Raw genomic sequence first — 21,615 nt, 5'->3', positions numbered from 1 at the left:
CCAGGAAGGGCATAGATGGTATCTGGAGGCTGCAGGTAGAAGGCTAGATAGGCAGGTGGGGCTGCTAAATGGAAAGGGCCAGCGGGAGCCTCACCCCTCCCCTCAGGCGCAGCAGATGGTTCTATTGTGCCAGGTGTCTGTGTTGGCTCTGTAGACTCTTGGGCTGTAGAGCAAGTCCATGTCGCCCTTATACAACTACACAATGTCCCTGTCCCAGGCTGGCTTTTAAGGACCCTTATGACAACTGTCAGTGTCTCTACCTGCCTTTACCAGGTGGCTCTGCTGGAGCCAGCCCATGGGTGCCAGGTGAACCAGGATGTGTGCTGTGGGTGTAGGTGGTTTGAAAGGAGGCCCAGCTCTAGCCTTTGTCTCTCCAGATTGCTGTCATCTTTTGGCATAATGGCCCCTGCCAGAATGTGAATATGCTCACTCTATCAGCCCCAGGATCTAGGGCTGGGCGTGTGTTTGTTGCCACCAGAGCCAGAGCAGTTACTATGGGTAGATAATAATAGCATTCGTAATCCCTCATAATTGGACCAGACTTTGCTGTCTGCAGGGCACTTCCCTGCCCGTGACCTCATCTGACTTCCACAGGCACCCTGTAAGACGGGCAAAGCTAGAGTTACTATCCCCACTTTTCCAGCTGAGCAAACACAGCCCAGATGGCCTGCAGTCGCATCTCCCGAAGGTGGCATCCCCAGCGTTGGGGCCTGGGACTTCTGACTTCTTGTTCAGCGTTTCTTCCTCTGCTTTGGAGTGAGCTATCATGGCACAGGGAGCTCGTGACTCGCTGCTGTGCAAGCTGGGGTTCACAGTCTGATGACAGGAGTCTGTCCCAGCTGTGGGGCTGTCTGGAGTATGTGAAGGTCTATCAGCATCCATAGAACATGGAGCAGAAGAGGTTACCCAGCCGAGCAGAGAGAGAAAGCCAGGCCCAAGGAAAGGAGGGAATTAGCTTCACCACCACTGCCACTGCAGTGCTCAGGAGACTGTAGGTATCGCCACCATTATGGCCAGGGACTGTGCACTCCTTGAGTAGAGAGCAAGAGGAGTTCAGAAGGCCCACAGGGAACTTAGATTGTCTAGTCGTTTCCCGTGAGATCACAAAGGAGAGGCTAGAGGCTAGGGATGTAGCCCCAGGAGTAGAGTCTTTGTCTTGCACACACTAGGCTGGGTTTGAACACTGTATAAACCAGCCAGGGTGGCACAAGCCAGGAAGTGGAGAGCAGGAACAGAACTTCAAGGTCATCCTTTATTACACCGAGCATCTAAGACCAGTTTGGACTGCATGAGACCATGTCTAAAGGGGAGGAGCTGCGGAACTAAGAACTTCCAAGGGTCCCTGTCACAGTGATTCCCATCTTGTCAGTACATATGTCAGTACATATGACCACACATGCACACACACGGCACTGTGCAGGGTTGTAGGCTGGGCCCCCGGACCTTTTGTGTGCACACCTATGTATATGTGTGTATACTGGGGGTAGGGTCCTTGTCTACATCAGGGCTATGGGTGGTTATGGTAAGGTAAGATCCAGGAGGCAAGAGAGCGGATCCCATCTGGGCTCACCGATGACTGAGCTCAGCATCCCCTTCTGTAAACCTGGCCATTTGTTGCACCTCAGTTGTTTCAAGGGTTGCCATCAAGACAACAGGAGCAATGGGTGGATAATAGAGAGAACACAGAAATACACTCTAAGGATGAACAAGGCAGAAAAGGGCTGAGTGTGAATGTGACAGCCCCCAGCCGCTGGCCCTGGCCTGTGTGGACAACCCTGTCAGAACAAACCTCACACACCTCTCCCAGAGCCCCAGAGAAGCAGGACAGTAAGGCTGACAGACTGACAGAGGGGCCGCAGAGTCCAGTTAGTGGCCACAGCTCCAAGGCAACTTTTTGTGGCCCCTTCAGAGGGATTCCCACCCATCTGATGAAATCCCTTTTGACTGACTTGATCCCAACCTAGAGTTCAGCAGTAGGGTGATGAGGTCACCTCTCACGGGACTCTGAAAACACAGAAGTCACTAGTTCCATGCCGGAGCCACATCAAAGGTTACCCAGTGACTCCCACTTGCAGCCTTGGTGGGTGGGACATCATTATCTCCAAAGGTCGATGACGTCACTTGCTCCTGAGCATCTGAGCAAAGCCACAGGCTAGAATATCTGTGTGGGCTGATCACCTCATGTCTACAGTGCCCCCAGAAAGCGACTAAATACGGGGCGGGGGGGGGGGGCTCTAACAGGGGCACAGTGATGCCGGAGGTCTTACAGCTAGTATAGTGCAGATCCAGAAAGAAATGCAGGTGTTTGGACACCCCCTTCCCTGCAAGGATGACCCCTCAAAGCTGCACAGACCTATAGTTTGGGCCTGTGGATCCTTAAAGTTAAGCCTCAGAGACCACAGTGGTTATAGGTATGGTGGTGCAACCAGAATGCCTGGGTTCAGATTGGTGCCTCAGCTTAGAATTTACCCTCTCTAAGCTTCAGTGTCCCAGCACCTATTTGGCAGAAATAATCAGTATATGTGACCCCATGACCCATCACCACAGCAGGTCAGCATCCCTAAGCTGTCACTATGTGGGGACAGGACCCTTTCCTTTCCTGGGCACCAGCCACAGGGTGCCCTAAAGAACCAAGAGGGTTGCTCACCTTTCGATCATCCTCCCGCTCCAGAGAGGAGATGCTGGTGTCCCCGGGGCCGCTGGAGGGCATTGCGGGCAGCTGGGCAGTAGGAGGCAGGCTGGGGCTTCGAGGGCGCTGTGGGACTGCGAGGGCTTCAGAGAAGGTATTATCGTGGTCTTTGTGAGCAAGAGCTAAAACTTAAACATAGGTCCTGATGTCAAGCCCTCGGAAAGTGATGCCTCAGCGCTGGGTGGCTCTGCCTGCGGGGAAGAGAATTTGGTCAGCAGGGCACAGACACTCCCAGGATTAGCCTCCAGCCCAGGGCCAGCCTGGCCTCTGACCTCTCTTCTCCCAGTCTCACCAACACCTCAAAGTGTGAGAAACTGAGGCAGCCTCTACCTCCTCTAAGAGCCCGGAGGCTGTGACAGTCCCTTTCAGAAACTCGAAGGTGTAGCGTGTCCCACTGTTGGGACTTTCAGAGGCCTACTGCTCCTCCCCTCTCAGCTTTTCTTCCCTCTGAACACTTCCGAAACCCTCCCTCCCACCCCAGCCAGTCCCTGGGAAACCCCAGCCACCACCAGAGGCCCCCAGCCCAGCTACATTTTCCTTCTAATCTGTCCTCACCCGACCCCCCCACCCCCACACTGCTGCTCCTCGAGTGGAGGAGGAAGTGAGCAGCAGCCACAGGATGTAGTGAAATGAATGTCATTTTGCTCAGCCTGCCCAGGACCGGCACCTCACTGACAAAGCGGAGGCCTGAACCCAGGCTGTTCTGGGATGCTGGGTTTGCTGCACTCTTTGGGTGCCTAGGGGTGAGCGGAACAGGCACGCAAGCCGCCCTCTCCAAGCTCCTCTCGCGGCCCCATTTGCTGTCAGAACCGGTGGGCTTGAGCTCTACACAGCTGTATTTTAGGGGTTTTTCTTCCTCCCTCCTCCAGGTGTGGGCCGCAAGCCAGTGAAATAACAAAGCTTGAGCCTCAGGCCACAGCTCAGGGTGGGTGTGTTACTGCCACAAATCAACCCCCTTCACTCCCGGAGACACACAACGGTTCCTGCTCCCCCACCCCGACCCCCTCCCAGAGACAGCGCCAAGTCCCTGCCTTGAGTGTGTGCCTGCCGGGGAGGGGATTGGCAGGAGTGGGAGAGTAGGAGGTAGGCTGGATCCAAGCCCACCCACACCCTTCCCCTTCCAGTTCCCTGTTCTGCTTCCCAGCTCCCCTCCCTGTTGAGCCTTTCTTCCCAGCCCCCTCTGCCAGGGCTCCCTGGAAAACCAGGAACGGGAGACTGCCCGAGCTTGGGTTTCCCACGGGCCGGGTCCCTTCCCCAGAGATGTGATAGCCTGGGAGGTGGGTGCCCCAGTTCGGTCTCTGCACTGGCAGCGATGGGAAGAAGCTGGAGCTGGGAGGGGACATTGCAGAGCCAGGAGAAAGGGACTTAGAAGTTAAAAACCAAGCACTGCTGGAGAGGCTATGCCCAAGGGCTGTACTCTGTCTAGGGCAGCTCCAGGAAGGAGACACCTTACTCCCTACAACATTTAGCTTGTCTGGGCACTGGGTTCAAGGTTGGCTGTCCAAATCCTGGAGAGAGTGGCTGTCAACAAAGAGAGTGGCTCTGCGTAGTGACACCATATCTCATTTGGCAAGCTCCAAGTGCTTCCCTAGTTTATTGCTAAGGCTAAGGTTCAAACATTTGGGACATGTGTAAGGAGTGAGCCAGGTCTCATGACTGAACTCTGAGGGCCTGAGTGCTCTTGGAAGCTCCACCCCCATCCCCAACTCCACAGCCTCGAAAGAAAACCCAGTCCTCAAGAGGCCTCCCTCCTGCCATTGGCCAGTGACCTCACACAAATCCCAGCATCCCCTTTGTGGCTATAGATGTTACCAATCACTGCGCATCACAACCTTGACAAGTGGGTGACAGCCCAGAGACTCAGTCAGTGAAACAGAATGCTGGACTCACAGCTAGTGGATGAGGTCCCCCTGGGTTAGCAGACCCCCAAGGTGTCATCCAGCTCCCACCTGCCAGGCTGTTGGAACCTCATGGGCAACAGGAGCCCTGCCCACAGGCTGGGCATCAAGTACCCACAGTGGGGACAGAACAGGCACAAAGCAAGCTGGGAACAGTCTGCTTCACAATCCAGAGAGATACAGGGGTACCTGTACTGGAGTACGGAGAGGAGCCTCTGACTACAGAGGGGGAAAGAAGGGAGTTGTCAGGGAAGGCAGAACAGTAGAGGGCACCGACCACCAGGGCAGACACCCAGGAAAGAGTGGAAAGGAAGGAAATATCTCAGGCCACCCACATCCCTGATACCTGAGCTTCGTGAGAGGTCAGTACAGAAAACAGTGGTCCTGGGGCCAACCTAGGTCCCTTTGTGTTTCTCCAGAGACCTCAAAAAGCCCTCAGCATCATCAGTGTGCAGCCAGGGAGTGCACATTTAGTGGCCAAGCACTGTTCACCTAAACTTTTTTTTTTTTTTTTTGGTTCTTTTTTTCGGAGCTGGGGACCGAACCCAGGGCCTTGCGCTTCCTAGGTAAGCGCTCTACCACTGAGCTAAATCCCCAACCCCTCACCTAAACTTAATAGCCACATTTTCAAGCTAACCTGGCTACAGGGAGCAGTGGGCTCTGGGACTCACTGTCCCAAACTAGCAGCAAACTCCTGCAGCTGACAGCACCTACAGCATCCTTCTCTCTGAGTCCAAGGCTGCACCACAGAAATCCTCACCATGAGCCCAGCCATCACCACCAGCAGTTTTTTTTTTTAATCTTCTCCTCAATAATTCATGTCCATCGTGACCCTGAATAATGTTTATAACAACAACAGCATAAAAGTGCTTATCCTTGGGGCTGGAGAGATGGCTCAGTGGTTAAGAGTGCTTGCTGCTCTTCCAGAGGACCCTGGTTTCTAGCCCAGCACCCACACCAGCTGCCTCAAAACAGCCTTAACTCTAGCTCCAGGAGATGACATCTTCAGACCTCCACAGATGCTGGTACACACATTGCAGGTGTACACACACACACACACACACACACACACACACACACACACACACCGATCTTCAGGGGGCAAATGCTCATTCCTGAACTCCTGATCCTCCTGCCTCCACCTCCCACAAGCTAGGGCAGACCAGTAAGTCCTACTAACTGAGCCACCCTCACAGCCCATTTGGTTGTACTTTTGTTTTCTGAGAGGGTCTAACAGCCCAGATTGCCCTCAAACTTACTATGCAGCTGAGAACTTGAATTCCTGATCCTCCTGCCTCCCCCCACCCGAGTGCTGGGATTACAGGCATGTGTCACCATGTCTGGAGAGGACTGCAGTACCAGCTAGACTCCGTATCTTACAACCTTCTTCAACCTAGCAGACTTTTTTTTTTTTTTTTTTTTTTTTTTTTAAGATGTGAAATGACAAGAACAAGGGAAAGGCTTAACAAGGGAAAAGACATTACCAACAAAATTCAAGATTGGGAAAGCAACTTAAGAGCCAAATCTGAGACAGGCATGTAAAAGCGGATTTTCAATGTGCAGTTCTTAACAGATCCTTGTCGCCATAGCACCAGGCACCTGTGGGACTAAACTGAAGAGGATGCATGTGTGAAAACAGAGGGGCTGGAGCAAGAACCATCCTGACACCTGCATCCCCTGAAGCTGCAACTTCCGATTCTCTGGAGGGCAAAATGGTGGGGGTAGAGGTGACATCCCAGCTAGCTGAAGTAAGTTCATTTAAATACTGAGTTCTTAGCCCCTTAGGGACTAAGGGACAGGACAACAGTGGCAGCAGACCCTGCCAGGGCAGAAGAATCCCATCAATACCACAGGAATACCACAGGACTGCCTGTTCATTCACCACTGAGGATCTGAAAGTTGACAAGTCTTCGGGCCCAGAGCTTCCAATAAACTTCTCTGGGTTCGCTGGTCTCAGTTTTTTGGTTTTTTAATTAATTTTTATGTATATGAGTACACCGTAGCTATCTTCAGACACACCAGAAGAGGGCACCAAATCTCACTATAGATGGTTGTGAGCCACCATGTGGTTGCTGGGAATTGAACTCAGGACCTCTGGAAGAGCAGTCAGTGCTCTTAACCACTGAGCCATCTCTCCAGCCCCCATTCATTTTAGCTTTGAGACAGGATTTCTCTATAGAGCTCGGACTGGCCTGAAACTCTCTGTATAACCCTGGATGGCCTTAAACTAGAGATTTTCCTGCCTCTATCACCTGAGTGGTGATTTCAGGTCTGAATCATCACATCCAGCTACTTCCCTGCCCTTCTGTCCGTCCATCCGTCCTTCCGTCCGTCCTTCCTTCCTTCCTTCCTTCTTTCTTCCCTCCCTCCCTCCCTCCCTTCCTTCCTTCCTTCCTTCCTTCCTTCCTTCCTTCCTTCCTTCAGAGAAAGGGTCTCACTATGTAGCCCTAGTTAGCCTTGAACTTGCTACACAGACTAGGTTGGCCTAGAATTCAGAGAGCTCTGCCTGCCTCTTCCTCCTGCAATTCTTTTTTTTTTTTTTTTATAACCTTGAATATTTCTTATATACATTTCGAGTGTTATTCCCTTTCCCAGTTTCCGGGCAAACATCCCCCTCCCCCCTCCCCTTCTTTCTGGGCGTTCCCCTCCCCATCCTCCCTCCCTTGCCGCCCTCCCCCCAACAATCTAGTTCACTGGGGGTTCAGTCTTAGCAGGACCCAGGGCTTCCCCTTCCACTGGTGCTCTTACTAGGATATTCATTGCTACCTATGAGGACAGAGTCCAGGGTCAGTCTATGTTTAGTCTTTAGGTAGTGGCTTAGTCCCTGGAAGCTCTGGTTGGTTGGCATTGTTGTACCTATGGGGTCTCGAGCCCCTTCAAGCTCTTCCAGTTCTTTCTCTGATTCCTTCAATGGGGGTCCTATTCTCAATTCAGTGGTTTGCTGCTGGCATACGCCTCTGTGTTTGCTGTATTCTGGCTGTGTCTCTCAGGAGAGATCTACATCCGGTTCCTGCACTTCTTTGCTTCATCCATCTTGTCTAATTGGATGGCTGTATATGCATGGGCCACATGTGGGGCAGACTCTGAATGGGTGTTCCTTCTGTGTCTGTTTTAATCTTTGCCTCTCTATTCCCTGCCAAGGGTATTCTTGTTCCCCTTTTAAAGAAGGAGTGAAGCATTCACATTTTGATCATCCGTCTTGAGTTTCATTTGTTCTAGGCATCTAGGGTAATTCAAGCATTTGGGCTAATAGCCACTTATCAATGAGTGCATACCATGTGTGTTTTTCTGTGATTGGGTTACCTCACTCAGGATGATATTTTCCAGTTCCGACCATTTGCCTACGAATTTCATAAAGTCATTGTTTTTGATAGCTGAGTAATATTCCATTGTGTAGATGTACCACATTTTCTGTATCCATTCCTCTGTTGAAGGGCATCTGGGTTCTTTCCAGCTTCTGGCTATTATAAATAAGGCTGCGATGAACATAGTGGAGCACGTGTCTTTTTTATATGTTGGGGCATCTTTTGGGTATATGCCCAAGAGAGGTATAGCTGGATCCTCAGGCAGTTCAATGTTCAATTTTCTGAGGAACCTCCAGACTGATTTCCAGAATGGTTGTACCAGTCTGCAATCCCACCAACAATGGAGGAGTGTTCCTCTTTCTCCACATCCTCACCAGCATCTGCTGTCACCTGAGTTTTTGATCTTAGCCATTCTCACTGGTGTGAGGTGAAATCTCAGGGTTGTTTTGATTTGCATTTCCCTTATGACTAAAGATGTTGAACATTTCTTTAGGTGTTTCTCAGCCATTCGGCATTCCTCAGCTGTGAATTCTTTGTTTAGCTCTGAACCCCATTTTTTAATAGGGTTATTTGTCTCCCTGCGGTCTAACTTCTTGAGTTCTTTGTATATTTTGGATATAAGGCCTCTATCTGTTGTAGGATTGGTAAAGATCTTTTCCCAATCTGTTGGTTGCCGTTTTGTCCTAACCACAGTGTCCTTTGCCTTACAGAAGCTTTGCAGTTTTATGAGATCCCATTTGTCGATTCTTGATCTTAGAGCATAAGCCATTGGTGTTTTGTTCAGGAAATTTTTTTCCAGTGCCCATGTGTTCCAGATGCTTCCCTAGTTTTTCTTCTATTAGTTTGAGTGTATCTGGTTTGATGAGGAGGTCCTGGAAAGAATAGGAATTCAAGGCCCATACCTAAACATAGTAAAAGCCATATACAGCAAACCAGTTGCTAACATTAAACTAAATGGAGAGAAACTTGAAGCAATCCCACTAAAATCAGGGACTAGACAAGGCTGCCCACTCTCTCCCTACTTATTCAATATAGTTCTTGAAGTTCTAGCCAGAGCAATCAGACAACAAAAGGTCAAGGGGATACAGATCGGAAAAGAAGAAGTCAAAATATCAGTATTTGCAGATGATATGATATTATATTTAAGTGATCCCAAAAGTTCCACCAGAGAACTACTAAAGCTGATAAACAACTTCAGCAGAGTGGCTGGGTATAAAATTAACTCAAATAAATCAGTAGCCTTCCTCTACACAAAAGAGAAACAAGTCGAGAAAGAAATTAGGGAAACGACACCCTTCATAATAGACCCAAATAATATAAAGTACCTCGGTGTGACTTTAACCAAGCAAGTAAAAGATTTGTACAATAAGAACTTCAAGACTCTGAAGAAAGAAATTGAAAAAGTCCTCAGAAGATGGAAAGATCTCCCATGCTCATGGATTGGCAGGATTAATATAGTAAAAATGGCCATTTTACCAAAAGCGATCTACAGATTCAATGCAATCCCCATCAAAATACCAATCCAATTCTTCAAAGAGTTAGACAGAACAATTTGCAAATTCATCTGGAATAACAAAAAATCCAGGATAGCGAAAACTATCCTCAACAATAAAAGGACTTCAGGGGGAATCACTATCCCTGAACTCAAGCAGTATTACAGAGCAATAGTGATAAAAACTGCATGGTATTGGTACAGAGACAGACAGATAGACCAATGGAACAGAATTGAAGACCCAGAAATGAACTCACACACCTATGGGCACTTGATTTTTGACAAAGGAGCCAAAACCATCCAATGGAAAAAAGATAGCATTTTCAGCAAATGGTGCTGGTTCAACTGGAGGTCAACATGTAGAAGAATGCAGATCGATCCATGCTTATCACCCTGTACAAAGCTTAAGTCCAAGGTCAACCAAGGGCCAATAGATATTTTAGGAGAGCCTCTGACTTGGAAGATAGGAATCAGAATAAAACCAAACCAACTGCAGCAAAACACATCACATTTCTATAGCCACAAAACAAGAATTCGATGTTACTGAAAAAGAAGAGATCAGGAAAGCACTTCCAGGGGCTGGAGAGATGGCACAGCTCTTAAAGAGGGCAGAGTTCAGATCCCAGAACGCTTATCAACTGGATGGCGACCGCCCACAGCACCTGGGCATGTGACATCCCTGGCTTCTTTGGGTATCCACACTCACACACACAGACGCGGCCACATACACAAACACACTGTTAAAAATAAATGCATCTTTTAAGAAAAGGAACCTCTACAAATAGAAGCATTGTGGTAGTAGAAATAAAACTGTGGCCAACTGGAAATAAAATGATTTAGCCTGTGATCCAGGACCCTACCAGCCCACCACCATAACTACAGGAATCCAAAAGGGTGAACGATGTCAGAGAGTCACCTGCACTTCTGTTTGCAAGAGGGATCAACTAGGCATCCGCCAATGGATGACCAAATAAAGGGAATGTGGGAGGTATGCCCAGCTGAGTATCGTTCAGTTACAAAACAATAACACTGTCACCTGCAGGCAGCCCTGTGCGGGCACATTAGATCAATAACACTAGTCAGGCATGGAAGGCCAAACACCCCATAGTATCGTTTGCATGTAAAAGTCTGGCCAGGCCGGGTGCTGCGTGCCTTTAGTCCCAGTGCTTGGGAGGCAGAGACAAGTGGGTCTCTATGAGTTTAAAGACCATCTGGTCTACACAGCAAGTTCCAAACCTGCCAGAGCTACACAGCGAGACCCTGCCTCAGGGAGGAAGAGGAGGAGGAGAAAGCTTTGTACGCTGTGTCTCAAAGAAATAAGGTACAGACATGCAGGTAAGGGAGGAGGGGGAGAAAGGGCTGAAAGAAAGAATGGAGAAGACATGGTTAATGGTACAGGGGTATATCTGGATACAAGTAAAGAAACCTTTTTTTTTGTTTGTTTTTGTTTTTGTTCCCAAGAAAGGGTTTCTCTGTATAGCTCTGGCCGTCCTTGCATTCACTCTGTAGACCAGGCTGTCTGCCTCTGCCTGCCACCAGAGCACTGGGATTAAAGGCATGCGCCACCACCACTGGCTAAAGTACTAACTTTTTTAAAAAGTTAGTTTTTAATTTATGTGAACGTGACTATGTATGGCACATGTATATGGGTGCCCTCAGAGGCCAGAACGGGGTGTTGTTTCTCTAAGAAATAGATTCCATTGTATAGGGGGCGGGGGGGGGGCAGAATCCAGGCCCTCTTCAAAAGCAGCAAGCACTCCTAACTGCCAAGCCATCTCTCCAGCTCCACAAAGGAATAACTTTCAATGCTCTGTGGCACAGGAGAGCAACTGAGGCCAATACCAATTAATTGTAAATTTCAAAACAGCTGATAAGAAGAGTTTGACTGACACACACAAAAAAATGCTTGGTGTTTGATCAGTGTTGGAGGTGATGGCTATGCCAAAGCCCTGATCTGATTGGACCATTATACACACATACCACAGTGTAGGCAGGAGAGGTGGCTTTGTGGGTGAGGTGATTGCTACACAGTCATGACAAGGACTTCAGATCCCAAGAATCTATGCAAAAGCTAAGCAGAGGCAGAGCACACACGTCTGTAATCCCAGCACACTTCTGTGATTCTGTCTTCCCAGAAGACAGAAGTAGAGACAGGAGAACCACTAGAAGTTTGCTGGTCAAATGGGTCAAACACTGTTACATACGAACACATGCATGCATGCATGCATACATACATGCATACACACACACACACACACACACACACACACACACACACACACACACACCACGCCAAAATATCTGACAATGTGCCCCAAGACTATTTGCCTCATGTTTTGCTTTGTTTTGTTTTTCAAGACAGAGTTTCTCTTTGGGTAGCCTTGGCTGTCCTGAGACCTGTAGACCAGGTTGGCCTCAACTCAAGAGATCTCTGCCTGCCCCTGCCTCCTGAGTGCTGAGATTAAAGGTGTGTACCACCACTGTTCATCATTTAATAGAAGTGGTTTGTTAAAAAGAAAAAAATGATGGACATAATTGTGCATAACTGTCATCCCAGATACTTGGGAGGCTGTAACAGGAGGTTTGCTATGAGTTTAAGGCCAACTTGGTCTATATAGCAAGTTTCAAGCCGGCCAAGGCTACCTAGTAAGATACTTACTGGGGTAAAGGGGAAGAAAAGAAATAAATCTGACCTTTTCTGGTAGAGTTCTTTACCCTGCAGTTTCATCATTTAAGTATGAGAACAGAATAGACACTTTCAGCCGTACAAGGCCTCATACTCTAGTCAGAAGAGGCTGGGAAAAGAGCCTACAATACAGGAGAACCAGCACATGAGGTGAGGGAAAGGATTCTTTGCTGTGAAGCTGAAGAGAGAGTACGCAGCAACCACCTGACGCGTGACTCGAAATATAGGCCTGCCAGGCATCGCCATCTCCATGCATCCCTATTCAACCAGACAAGTGGCAGGGGCATCTTCTAGGCCTACTCTACAACCAGAACCCAGGCACTGACTGTATTTGGATACTCAGTCACCCGTCCTAGAGGACAATCACAGGAATGAACCGAACAAGAGGAAGGCAGAAAAACAGTCACAACCAATGGGTAGAATGACTTCCAAGGATGACCACAGAGGAACATCATGAACGTTAGCAATCACAGCCTTGTGCCTAGAGAAGAGTGGACCAGGACAAGAGAGTAAAGACCTCAAAATGTGGACAGAAGAATTTTAAACCCACTGTTACAGAAGGAATTAGCAACAGGCACAAAGAAGTTTAAAAACAAAACAAAACAAAACAAAACCAAAAAATCCAAGGCAACTACTAACTACAGGAAAAAAAAAAAAACAAAAAGGAAAGAAACTTGTTAGGCTTGACTGAGAATAACAGTTACATTAACACAATAATGTAATTATGTTGATTTAACAAAGGCACTTACACACACACATACACACACACACACACACACACACACACACACACACACAGTACAAATGTTTTCTGTAACACAAAATTCACGGCTTAAAAGAACGGATTTCTTGGGTTGGGGATTTAGCTCAGTGGTAGAGCGCTTGCCTAGCAAGCACAAGGCCCTGGGTTCGGTCCTTAGCTCCGAAAAAAAAAAAAAAAAAAAAAAAAAAAGAACGGATTTCTTACCTGACTTCTCTGCACATTAGAAATCACAGCAGTTTTCCTAAGGCTAAGGCCAGAGTGCTGGCAGGGCTGCATTCTTCCCTATGGATGCTGGAGATGCTAGGGAGAATCCACTTTTCCATCTGTCCTGCCTTCTAGAGGTTGACTCCCTTCCTTGGCTCACAGCCCCTTCCATCGCCAAAGCTAGCAATGGTCATCAGTTTCCTTCACTCTCATCCCTTCCCTGCCACCCTGCCTGCCTTCTTCTCTCATTTCTAAGGACCCTGTGGTTACAATGATGCATTCAGAAAACCCAGGATAATCTCTCTCTCTCTCTCTCTCTCTCTCTCTCTCTCTCTCTCTCTCTCTCTCTTTCTCTCTCTCTCTCTCTTTCTCTCTCATACACACACACACACACACAAATAAGATGTAAAGATTTTTCAAAAGGTCTATTAAAAAGGAAATCAATTAAAATGTCTATATAAAGGGATCAAGAAAGTGTTGTATGCAGAAGGGGCCGTAGGAATATAAGATAAGATCACTGGAGGAAACATCTGGGAGGATTAGACGTGGCAGCCTCTGAGACTGCAAGGGATCGGCAAGCTCCGTACTGTCTCTAGAGGCTACTGCTTCCTAGACCTTTGATTGTGAGGAGAGGTGAAGTTTCCCAGGAGGGACCAGCACTGAGAAAAGGCCTTCACTCCACTGTGAGCACTGGGGAAGGCCTTCACTCCGCTGTGAGCACTGGGGAAGGCCTTCACTCCGCTGTGAGCACTGGGGAAGGCCTTCACTCCACTGTGAGCACTGGGGAAGGCCTTCACTCCGCTGTGAGCACTGGGGAAGGCCTTCACTCCGCTGTGAGCACTGGGGAAGGCCTTCACTCTGCTGTGAGCACTGGGGAAGGCCTTCACTCCACTGTGAGCACTGGGGAAGGCCTTCACTCCGCTGTGAGCACTGGGGAAGGCCTTCACTCCGCTGTGAGCACTGAGAAAAGGCCTTCACTCCACTGTGAGCACTGGGGAAGGCCTTCACTCCGCTGTGAGCACTGGGGAAGGCCTTCACTCCGCTGTGAGCACTGGGGAAGGCCTTCACTCCGCTGTGAGCACTGAGAAAAGGCCTTCACTCTGCTGTGAGCACTGGGGAGGGCCTTCACTCCGCTGTGAGCACTGGGGAAGGCCTTCACTCCACTGTGAGCACTGCTGGAGTGTGGTCTCCCTCTCTCCTCCAGAAACAGGAGGAGCTGCAGCTATTCTTCCTCCTCTGCTCTTCTGTGAAATCAAGTCCCTCAGAACAAACAACGCCAGCTCTTTGCACCCACACAGTTCCATCACCAGCTACCTCCCTCCCTGTCCCTCATGGAGTACCCAGTCCTCCCAACGCATTACCTCCCAGTCCAGCCCATGACAGCACCTCATTCTCACCACTCCCAAACTGGGGGTGTCAATGCTAAACACATCCAGTCACAGCCTCCCTCATCCGGCCTCCTGCTGGGGCCTCCTGCTGGGACCATACACCATCCCCAACACCATCTCCTCCTTCTTCTCCAGGCTCAACCTCCTCAACACCTCAGAACTGATGCCTCAGGTCTCTGCTCTCCCTTGCGCCCACTTCAGCTAGGGTGTATCACTCTGAATCAAAATAAACCCGTCAGCGCCCACAGGCCTCAATCCTTGTTCCATCCAAACGGGGCCAAAGTCAGAGCCCAGCGGCCCCTCCCTCCCCACCTCCAGTCTTCTGGGGATTTCTGAAGGTTTTGCTTGTTCTTACATTCTTGCCCCAATATCCACCCTGGTGCACAGTGGACATGTGATCTGACAGAGCCTATCAGAGGCCTTACCTGGGACTTTACTTTTTTTTTTAACTGAGACTACAGAAGGATGAAAGGAACCAGGAGTAGTCAGGGGCTGCCAGCCACTGTTTTGGGGCCACGTGGGACAGTAGGGCCAGGACAAAGAGCCAAGAGATGAAGAGAAGGAATCAAAGATGGCAGTTGTCTGTGAAGGGCACCGGCCCACCTGACCTGAGGGAACTTCCTGTGTGCACTGTGTGAGCGAGTCTGAGGAGGCTGACAGGAGCCTGATTCAGGAGCTAGTATCAAGCTCTCGGAAGTCCTCCAGGGAGCCAGGCTGGTTCAAACCTCAACCTTTTTTTCTTTGAATCATGTTGGCTTGATACGGAACCGAGCCTCAGGTTCCTCAGCTGTAAAACAGAGGGGGAAACAGGACTTGCCTCACAGAACCATGGAGAGACTGAAAAAGTAATGAATTAAAAATGCTTCCTAGAGTGCCTGGCACTGAGAAAACATCGATAAATCTTCACGATTATTAGAGTCTGACTCATCCACCCACAGATTTCTCTCCTCTCTCAAAATCCCTGGAGTGCCACAAGTGGACGTCGCTCAACCAGAAGCTGTGTGTTCCTATGCCACACCACACCACACCACGCTTGTGAATAGAGCTTTATGATGTCAACATTTCATTCATTCTCACCCCCCACCATCTAAAGCGAGTACTATTTTTATCCCCATTTTCCAGATGAGGAAAGTGAGGTTCCCAAACTGCTCAAGGTTGTAATTAGCAAGAGGAACAAGATCCAAAGGCTGTCCTGCTCATCACAATCTCTTTAATTAGCTCAGGACTTTTATAGCTATGTTCATTTTGGGCATAGACAGGTCAGAAAACAATTTCCTGTCTTACCTGCCTGTCTCAGATTGGGTGGTTTTTCTCTCTGTAGCCCTGGCTGTCCTGGAACTTGCTCTATAAACTGGGCTGGCCTCGAACTCGTGGAGATCGGACTGCCTCTGCCTCCCCAGTGCTGGGGTTAAAGGCATGTGTTACTATGACTACCATGGAGGGTTTAACCACAGCCTCCTAATGTAGTGATTTACCCAATGAAGGAGTTCATTTATTCATTCAACTCTTTGCCTGCAACGTGACAAGCACTGTGCTTTGAGGGTGTGTTGGTCGTTGCATTCAGTACTTAAAACAAATCCAAGAAGCAGGTTCTTCTTAAACATGTCATCCATGTCTTTAAAGAAAGAAGGGAGGGTCCTAAGGAGCACAGCTGTGCCATCCCAGCACAGGATCATGGATCCAGGTACACTCCACAGCCCTCAAGTAGGGCGGCATCCAGCAGAGCAGAGTCAGCATAGGTCCCCATGCCCAGGCCAGCAGCCCTGAGAGAGCTCCTGCATAACGGCCACATGGCCGAGTTTCCTACTTGAGCTGGGAATGAGGTAGGAGTGACTCCTGCGGGTAATGGGCTTATCCCCCACATCACCCCACCATCCTCAAAGGTGGTCGAAGCAGAAAGCTGAGTGGCACATCAGGGTTTTCCCCACCTCCTACCAGAGTGTCTCTGGGTCACAAGGCTGCGGCTGGGTAGAGGGGCCAGGGGGAGGTCTTGCTTTCACTTTTGGGTGAGATGACATCATCAACCCATTTGCTCCCACTTTCAGAAGTGTCGCTTGCACCCAACCCACCAGCTGCCCACAGAATCCCAAAAGCCTCTGGTGACAGGCCAGCAGCCCTGTCATCCTGTCCCCACTTCAGAGCCTGACTCAGGAGTCATCACGAAAGGATCTCATGCTCCCTCCTGGAAAGCACACCATCAGACGCAATGAGCAAGCCACACCTCCCGCCACTATGGCAGCCGCGGGGGAGGGGGTGAGTCTGCATCACGGACTCCTTTGCTTGCGCTAATGGTTACCATGGCACAGCCCCTAACGCAGAGAGAATAAAAGGTTTATGCCCAAAATAGACGCTGTGAGAGAGCTGCAGTTGTTCTTAGGAGTCAACAGGAGCCACCACAGACTTCATAAAGGAGCGCCTGTTGCTGGGTGTGGGCCACCGAGGCTCCTGCCTCAGGCTATGTGTTATGGCAAACCAAACCGGCTTCCCGTGGTCTGCGTGCGAGTGAGGACTACGAGGTTTCCAAGCATGAATGCACACGTGAGAGTCAGCATGTTGTCCCTGGGGAGTTCTGTGGCAGTGTCTACCCTCCTAAGGAGGTGGCTCCTGGACCACACAGCAAAGTGTTTCTCCCAAGAATGGGCCACACTTGCCAACTGTAGGGTCTCTTCACTCACTCTCCCCAGACCCCTTCACCTGGCTCCTGCTCCCCTCCCCCTCCTTTCAGCTCACTGGAGACTCAATCCTGAAAAAAGGGAGGGGTGCTCATTGGGAGGCCTCAAAACTGGTCCGTGAGAAGGTGAGACACATTTGCCTGGCTTTTTGGGGCCCCTGGGGCCATTGACTCAACTGTGTGAAAAACATCGGCTTACTTCAGTGTCTGGAGTGACTGGTCCTTCATTAGTAAGCATTGCTGGTACACAACAGAGTCATCTTCTAGAAAGAACAGCAATTGCTCTCAACTGCTGGGCCACCTCTCCAGCCTGATCTTGAATTCTCTTGCCTCTCCCTCTCAAATGCGGAGGTTTCAGGTCCGTGCCACCGTGACCGGCTAGGATTAGAACTCTGAACAGGAAGATGCCCTGCTGTTGTGTGGGAGGTCAGAAGGATAGGAAAGATGCACCTGAGAGCCACGTAGCCAAAGTACTAACTAGATTGTGCCAATGCTAGTACCCTTCGCTGCCTTCCCTGTAAAAGTATGTATGGGCCCTTTAAATCTCTCTCCACTGCTGGCTCGCACAATGTAAAACTTAGCAGACAGGGGTTGGGGATTTAGCTCAGTGGTAGAGCGCTTGCCTAGCAAGCGCAAGGCCCTGGGTTCGGTCCCCAGCTCCGGAAAAAAAGAAAAGGAAAAAAAAAAAAAAACTTAGCAGATACTGGAGAGCTGGGCAGTGGTAGTGCACACTTTTGATCCCAACACCTGGGGATGGGGGTGGAGACAGAGACCAGTGGATCTCTGTGAGTTCAAGGCCAGCCTGATCTACGGAGTGAATAGGGCAGCCAGGGATACACAGAAAAACCCTGTCTCAAAAAACACAAAAAATGGAGGATGGTGGAGGGAGGAGGAAGAGGATGAAGAGAAGGAGGAGGTGGCAGTACTAGAGAGATATTCAAGGAGCAGGCTGCCCTTCCTGGATCCAGTGTGCTGTCATAAAGGTTCCTCTGTCTCACCCAAATCTCACAGCCTGGATACTCTCTAGCACCAAGCTCTCCTAGGAGACCAAACTTCCCGGCACTCAGCTCTTACATTGTGGCTGCTTCTCTAGCATCTGGCTGCAGCAGGGCAGGAAAGCAGCAGCCAGAATCTCCCCCAGCACTCCCTTAGGGAGATAATCAGTGTACCTCAAGGAGCATGCCCCCTTTAGACTCAAAGGTCCAGAATGCAGATGTTCACTAAGATTCATCCACATGACACCAGTGACTCCTCTGCCGTCTAGGGCGCCACAGCCACACCCTCTCCCACAAGGGATGGCTCTCAGCCCCAGGGCAGCCTCCTCCCTGGGCACTCTAGCAATCCCAGGAGTAGTAGCTGTTCTCATGCCTGCTACTTGTGTATCCACTGGAGTGCATTCGCTCTGGCTGACCAAGCCTTACTACCCCAGTCCTGTTGCAGTTAATAGTTCTTTGCATTCAACTTGAACACCCTGTGGTTTGTCTGCTGATGGACCCAGGTTGACACAGCCACTCATGTCCCCAAGGGTTTGTCCTTCCTGTCATCTTTGGCTTGTTGGCAACCTGCCAGCTAACCACCCCCCCACTTCAAGCACTCATCAATACTCATGTAGGGAACACCACAGTTGAGCAGGGCTGCAGAGTACAAGAACCCCTGCTTCTGGAAGCTCACAGCCCAAGGATTGTCTGCCACCCTGGTCTCTGCTGCCCTGGCCTCTGTATTATGGCAGAGCCTAGTGAGGAGGCAGCCCTGACATCTGCAATGCCCTCCACCTGCAAGGCTCTGTCCGTCTTTATTTTCTGCCTGCCCATCTAGATGCACAGGTCAAATTCTGCTTTAGAGAACCAGGTCCCTAGAGCTAGCTGGCTCTATTTCCCAGCTTCTTCTCTCTGTGTAGAAATGGCAGTTTTCTCTTAGTCCCATGACCCAATCCTCCAGAGTCTCTTACCCTTCACTTCACTCTGGGAACCTTGTGTCACTGGACAATAACCTTGGTGACTACAAAGCACTGGGTAGGCCTGCTTGGTCCCTTCCTCCAGCCCACCCTGTCAGCAGAATATCCACACACGATTCCCTCAACCAAAACAACTGACTCTGGTGATGGACACAGTCCTGGAGGGTATTAGAGACAGTCACATGTACACTTACAAGGGTGAATCATACAGAATGCAAATATATCTTGATAAAGCTGACTTCCCCCAACTGTGAGGTACCAACGATTTTCACACACTGGTCAGATCTTTCACTGACAGCTGGCTCTGACCTCACCTCTCCCAGCTGACCCCTTGTTTCCACAATCTGTTCACACCATTTCCCTCCGAAGCCCCCTGAGAGCCTTTGCCCCATCCCTCAGGTTCACATATCTCCTTCCTTCATCCCTCTCTGACTACCTACCTACCAAGGGGCTCTAATAGTGTCTGTGGGTGGTCATGCAACACCACAAACGTATACAGATGTGTCTAATTTCCCAATCACATGAGGTCAAGGTTCATGTCTTGTTCTTTCCCATCCAGGCAGCACAGCCCACAGTAGGGGCTGGCCTCTGTCCTGTTCTAATTGACCCTTGAGGCAGAGAGGACCGTGCAAAGTCACTCCCTTGCAGCTGCAACATTCCCAGCACAGTGCTGCAGTGACTAGAGTGACCCCCCCATACTCCTCATTCTGGGGGTTGCTTGGCAAAGCTCCAAGGCATGGAAAGGCCACGTGGAGCTGAGGCTCTGGACCACCATCTGCAGGACAAATCTGACACCTGCCCTGGATTTTCCAGGTATTCCTGCCCCCAGACACCCATCATAAGGCTCCCAGGAAGGGCCTGGCCTCCCACCCCTTGGGAAGCTGGCTTGCCTGCAACTACAGTGTCCACTGTCACCCTCTTTCTCTACAGAGCATGCCAATAACGATGGAACTGACCACTCCTAGGTCAAAACTGGGAAGTCCCTCGGGTCTTCAGGACCAGGATATATGGGTGGATCTCTTCCTCAGATAGCAGGGCAGAAGCAATCAGTCCTTAGAATTCTCCATGGGTCCTGGTCTGTCTCTCTACTCTCCGCAATGACCCAAACCAAGCTGTTGGTGGGAAGAGTTGATATTTAGAGGTGTGGGGTTCAGTGTCCTAATCTGTGAAGTGAGGTGAACGAGAATCATCATCTTACAAGTCCACCTCAAGATATGAGAATGGGACTTGAATGTTTAGCTCAGTGCCTGGTTACATGGTAGATGTTCATCAGATGTCCATTTTAAAAATTATTCTGTGATTCAGGATAAAAGGCTAGGTCATCTAGACTGCGTCCTAAGCTAGCTCACACTCCTGGGTCTGCTGCAGCCTGACTCAGGGTAGCAGCTTTTCCTCTAGGGATAGGCTTAGAAATCTCTGTAAGTCACACAGACCCAGATGTGTGTACACCAACAAGCACAGATACACACACACACACACACACACACACACACACACACACAGCGAGAGAGAGAGAGAGAGAGAGAGAGAGAGAGAGAGAGAGAGAGAGAGAGAGAGAGAGAGAGGAGGCATGCACTGGACCACATAGAGACATGATGTATATACATAGATTCACACACAGTCATACAAATACATACCAATCAACACAGATCCACATACAGAGGCATAAAGACATAGAGACAGTAACACAAACACAAAAGACAAACACAGACACATGCACACACAGCACAGATGGATGCACAGAGTCATACAAACACAGTCACAGATGAAAAACAGACACAGGAAAACACGCACACACACACACACACACAGAAGAAGGCTCACATGGTAGCCCAGGAGCACTTGCAGACTCTGGGGGACACCTGTAACAGGGAACCCGCAGTCACCTCCACACAGACGGGAGTCTGCACATTTCACCTACTGTGTGGGCCAACGAGGCATTTGGAAACCAGCTTGGGAAGCTCATAACCATTCATAACATTGTTCTGCAAGAAAATACAAAACCGCCCTAGAAGCAAACATTTGCAATAGAGCCCTCCGAAAGCTGGGAATTGTCCCCACCAGAAAAGTAACAGTGCAAGAAGGGGGGAAAAAAAAAACCGCATAAACTTGGTTCGCCTCTGCAAAATTAATACAAATTACAAAAACATTTATGTGAACTGCTTACCATTTACACCTAATTACCATGCAGAACAATTATGCATATCGTTAAGAGCATACAGGATTAATTATGCTCTATGCTTCATGTGATTACACCTCCACACCCTGAGTTCACAGAGACCCAGCTTCCCCAGGGCCAGTCCAGGGTTAAGGCCCTTGCAAGGTTCTGCAGCAGATTCACAGCAAGCCACACCCAGCTTACACTGCTGCCCAGGGACAGCCTAAGCAACACCATCTGCATACACACCCCTAACGAGAAGCCATCTTTGGTCAAAGCCTCACAGAGGATCTTCATATGTCTACCAACGGGCATATCGAGGGTCACAGGGTCACCACAGGGCACAGCTAAATGGCCCCATGGGAACCTGGGCTCACCAGCTCCAGAGGTCTGGCTCTGTAAAGACA

At 49.6% G+C, this 21,615-nt stretch overlaps 1 protein-coding gene across 8 annotated transcripts in view; it reads right to left on the bottom strand.

Moving 5' to 3' along the window:
* Positions 1 to 21,615, bottom strand: part of Dnmt3a (DNA methyltransferase 3 alpha) — a 114,363-nt gene that overhangs the window by 76,653 nt on the left and 16,095 nt on the right. For 7 of the 8 annotated variants that reach the window (XM_017594268.3, XM_017594267.3, XM_039112664.1 and 4 more), the window contains one exon: positions 2,648 to 2,880. In XM_017594268.3, coding sequence (XP_017449757.1) covers positions 2,648 to 2,710 — 63 coding nt within the window. In that variant the 5' untranslated portion in view covers positions 2,711 to 2,880. Of the gene's footprint in view, positions 1 to 2,647; positions 2,882 to 21,615 lie in introns of those variants that run through there. The other variant, NM_001003958.1, reaches the window with a different exon arrangement.

This window comes from Rattus norvegicus, chromosome 6, assembly GCF_036323735.1.
Source record: "Rattus norvegicus strain BN/NHsdMcwi chromosome 6, GRCr8, whole genome shotgun sequence".
Classification (NCBI taxonomy): Eukaryota; Metazoa; Chordata; class Mammalia; order Rodentia; family Muridae; genus Rattus; species Rattus norvegicus.
The sequence above is the reverse complement of the archived record's forward strand: the minus strand, read 5'-3'. Positions and strand labels throughout refer to the sequence as shown.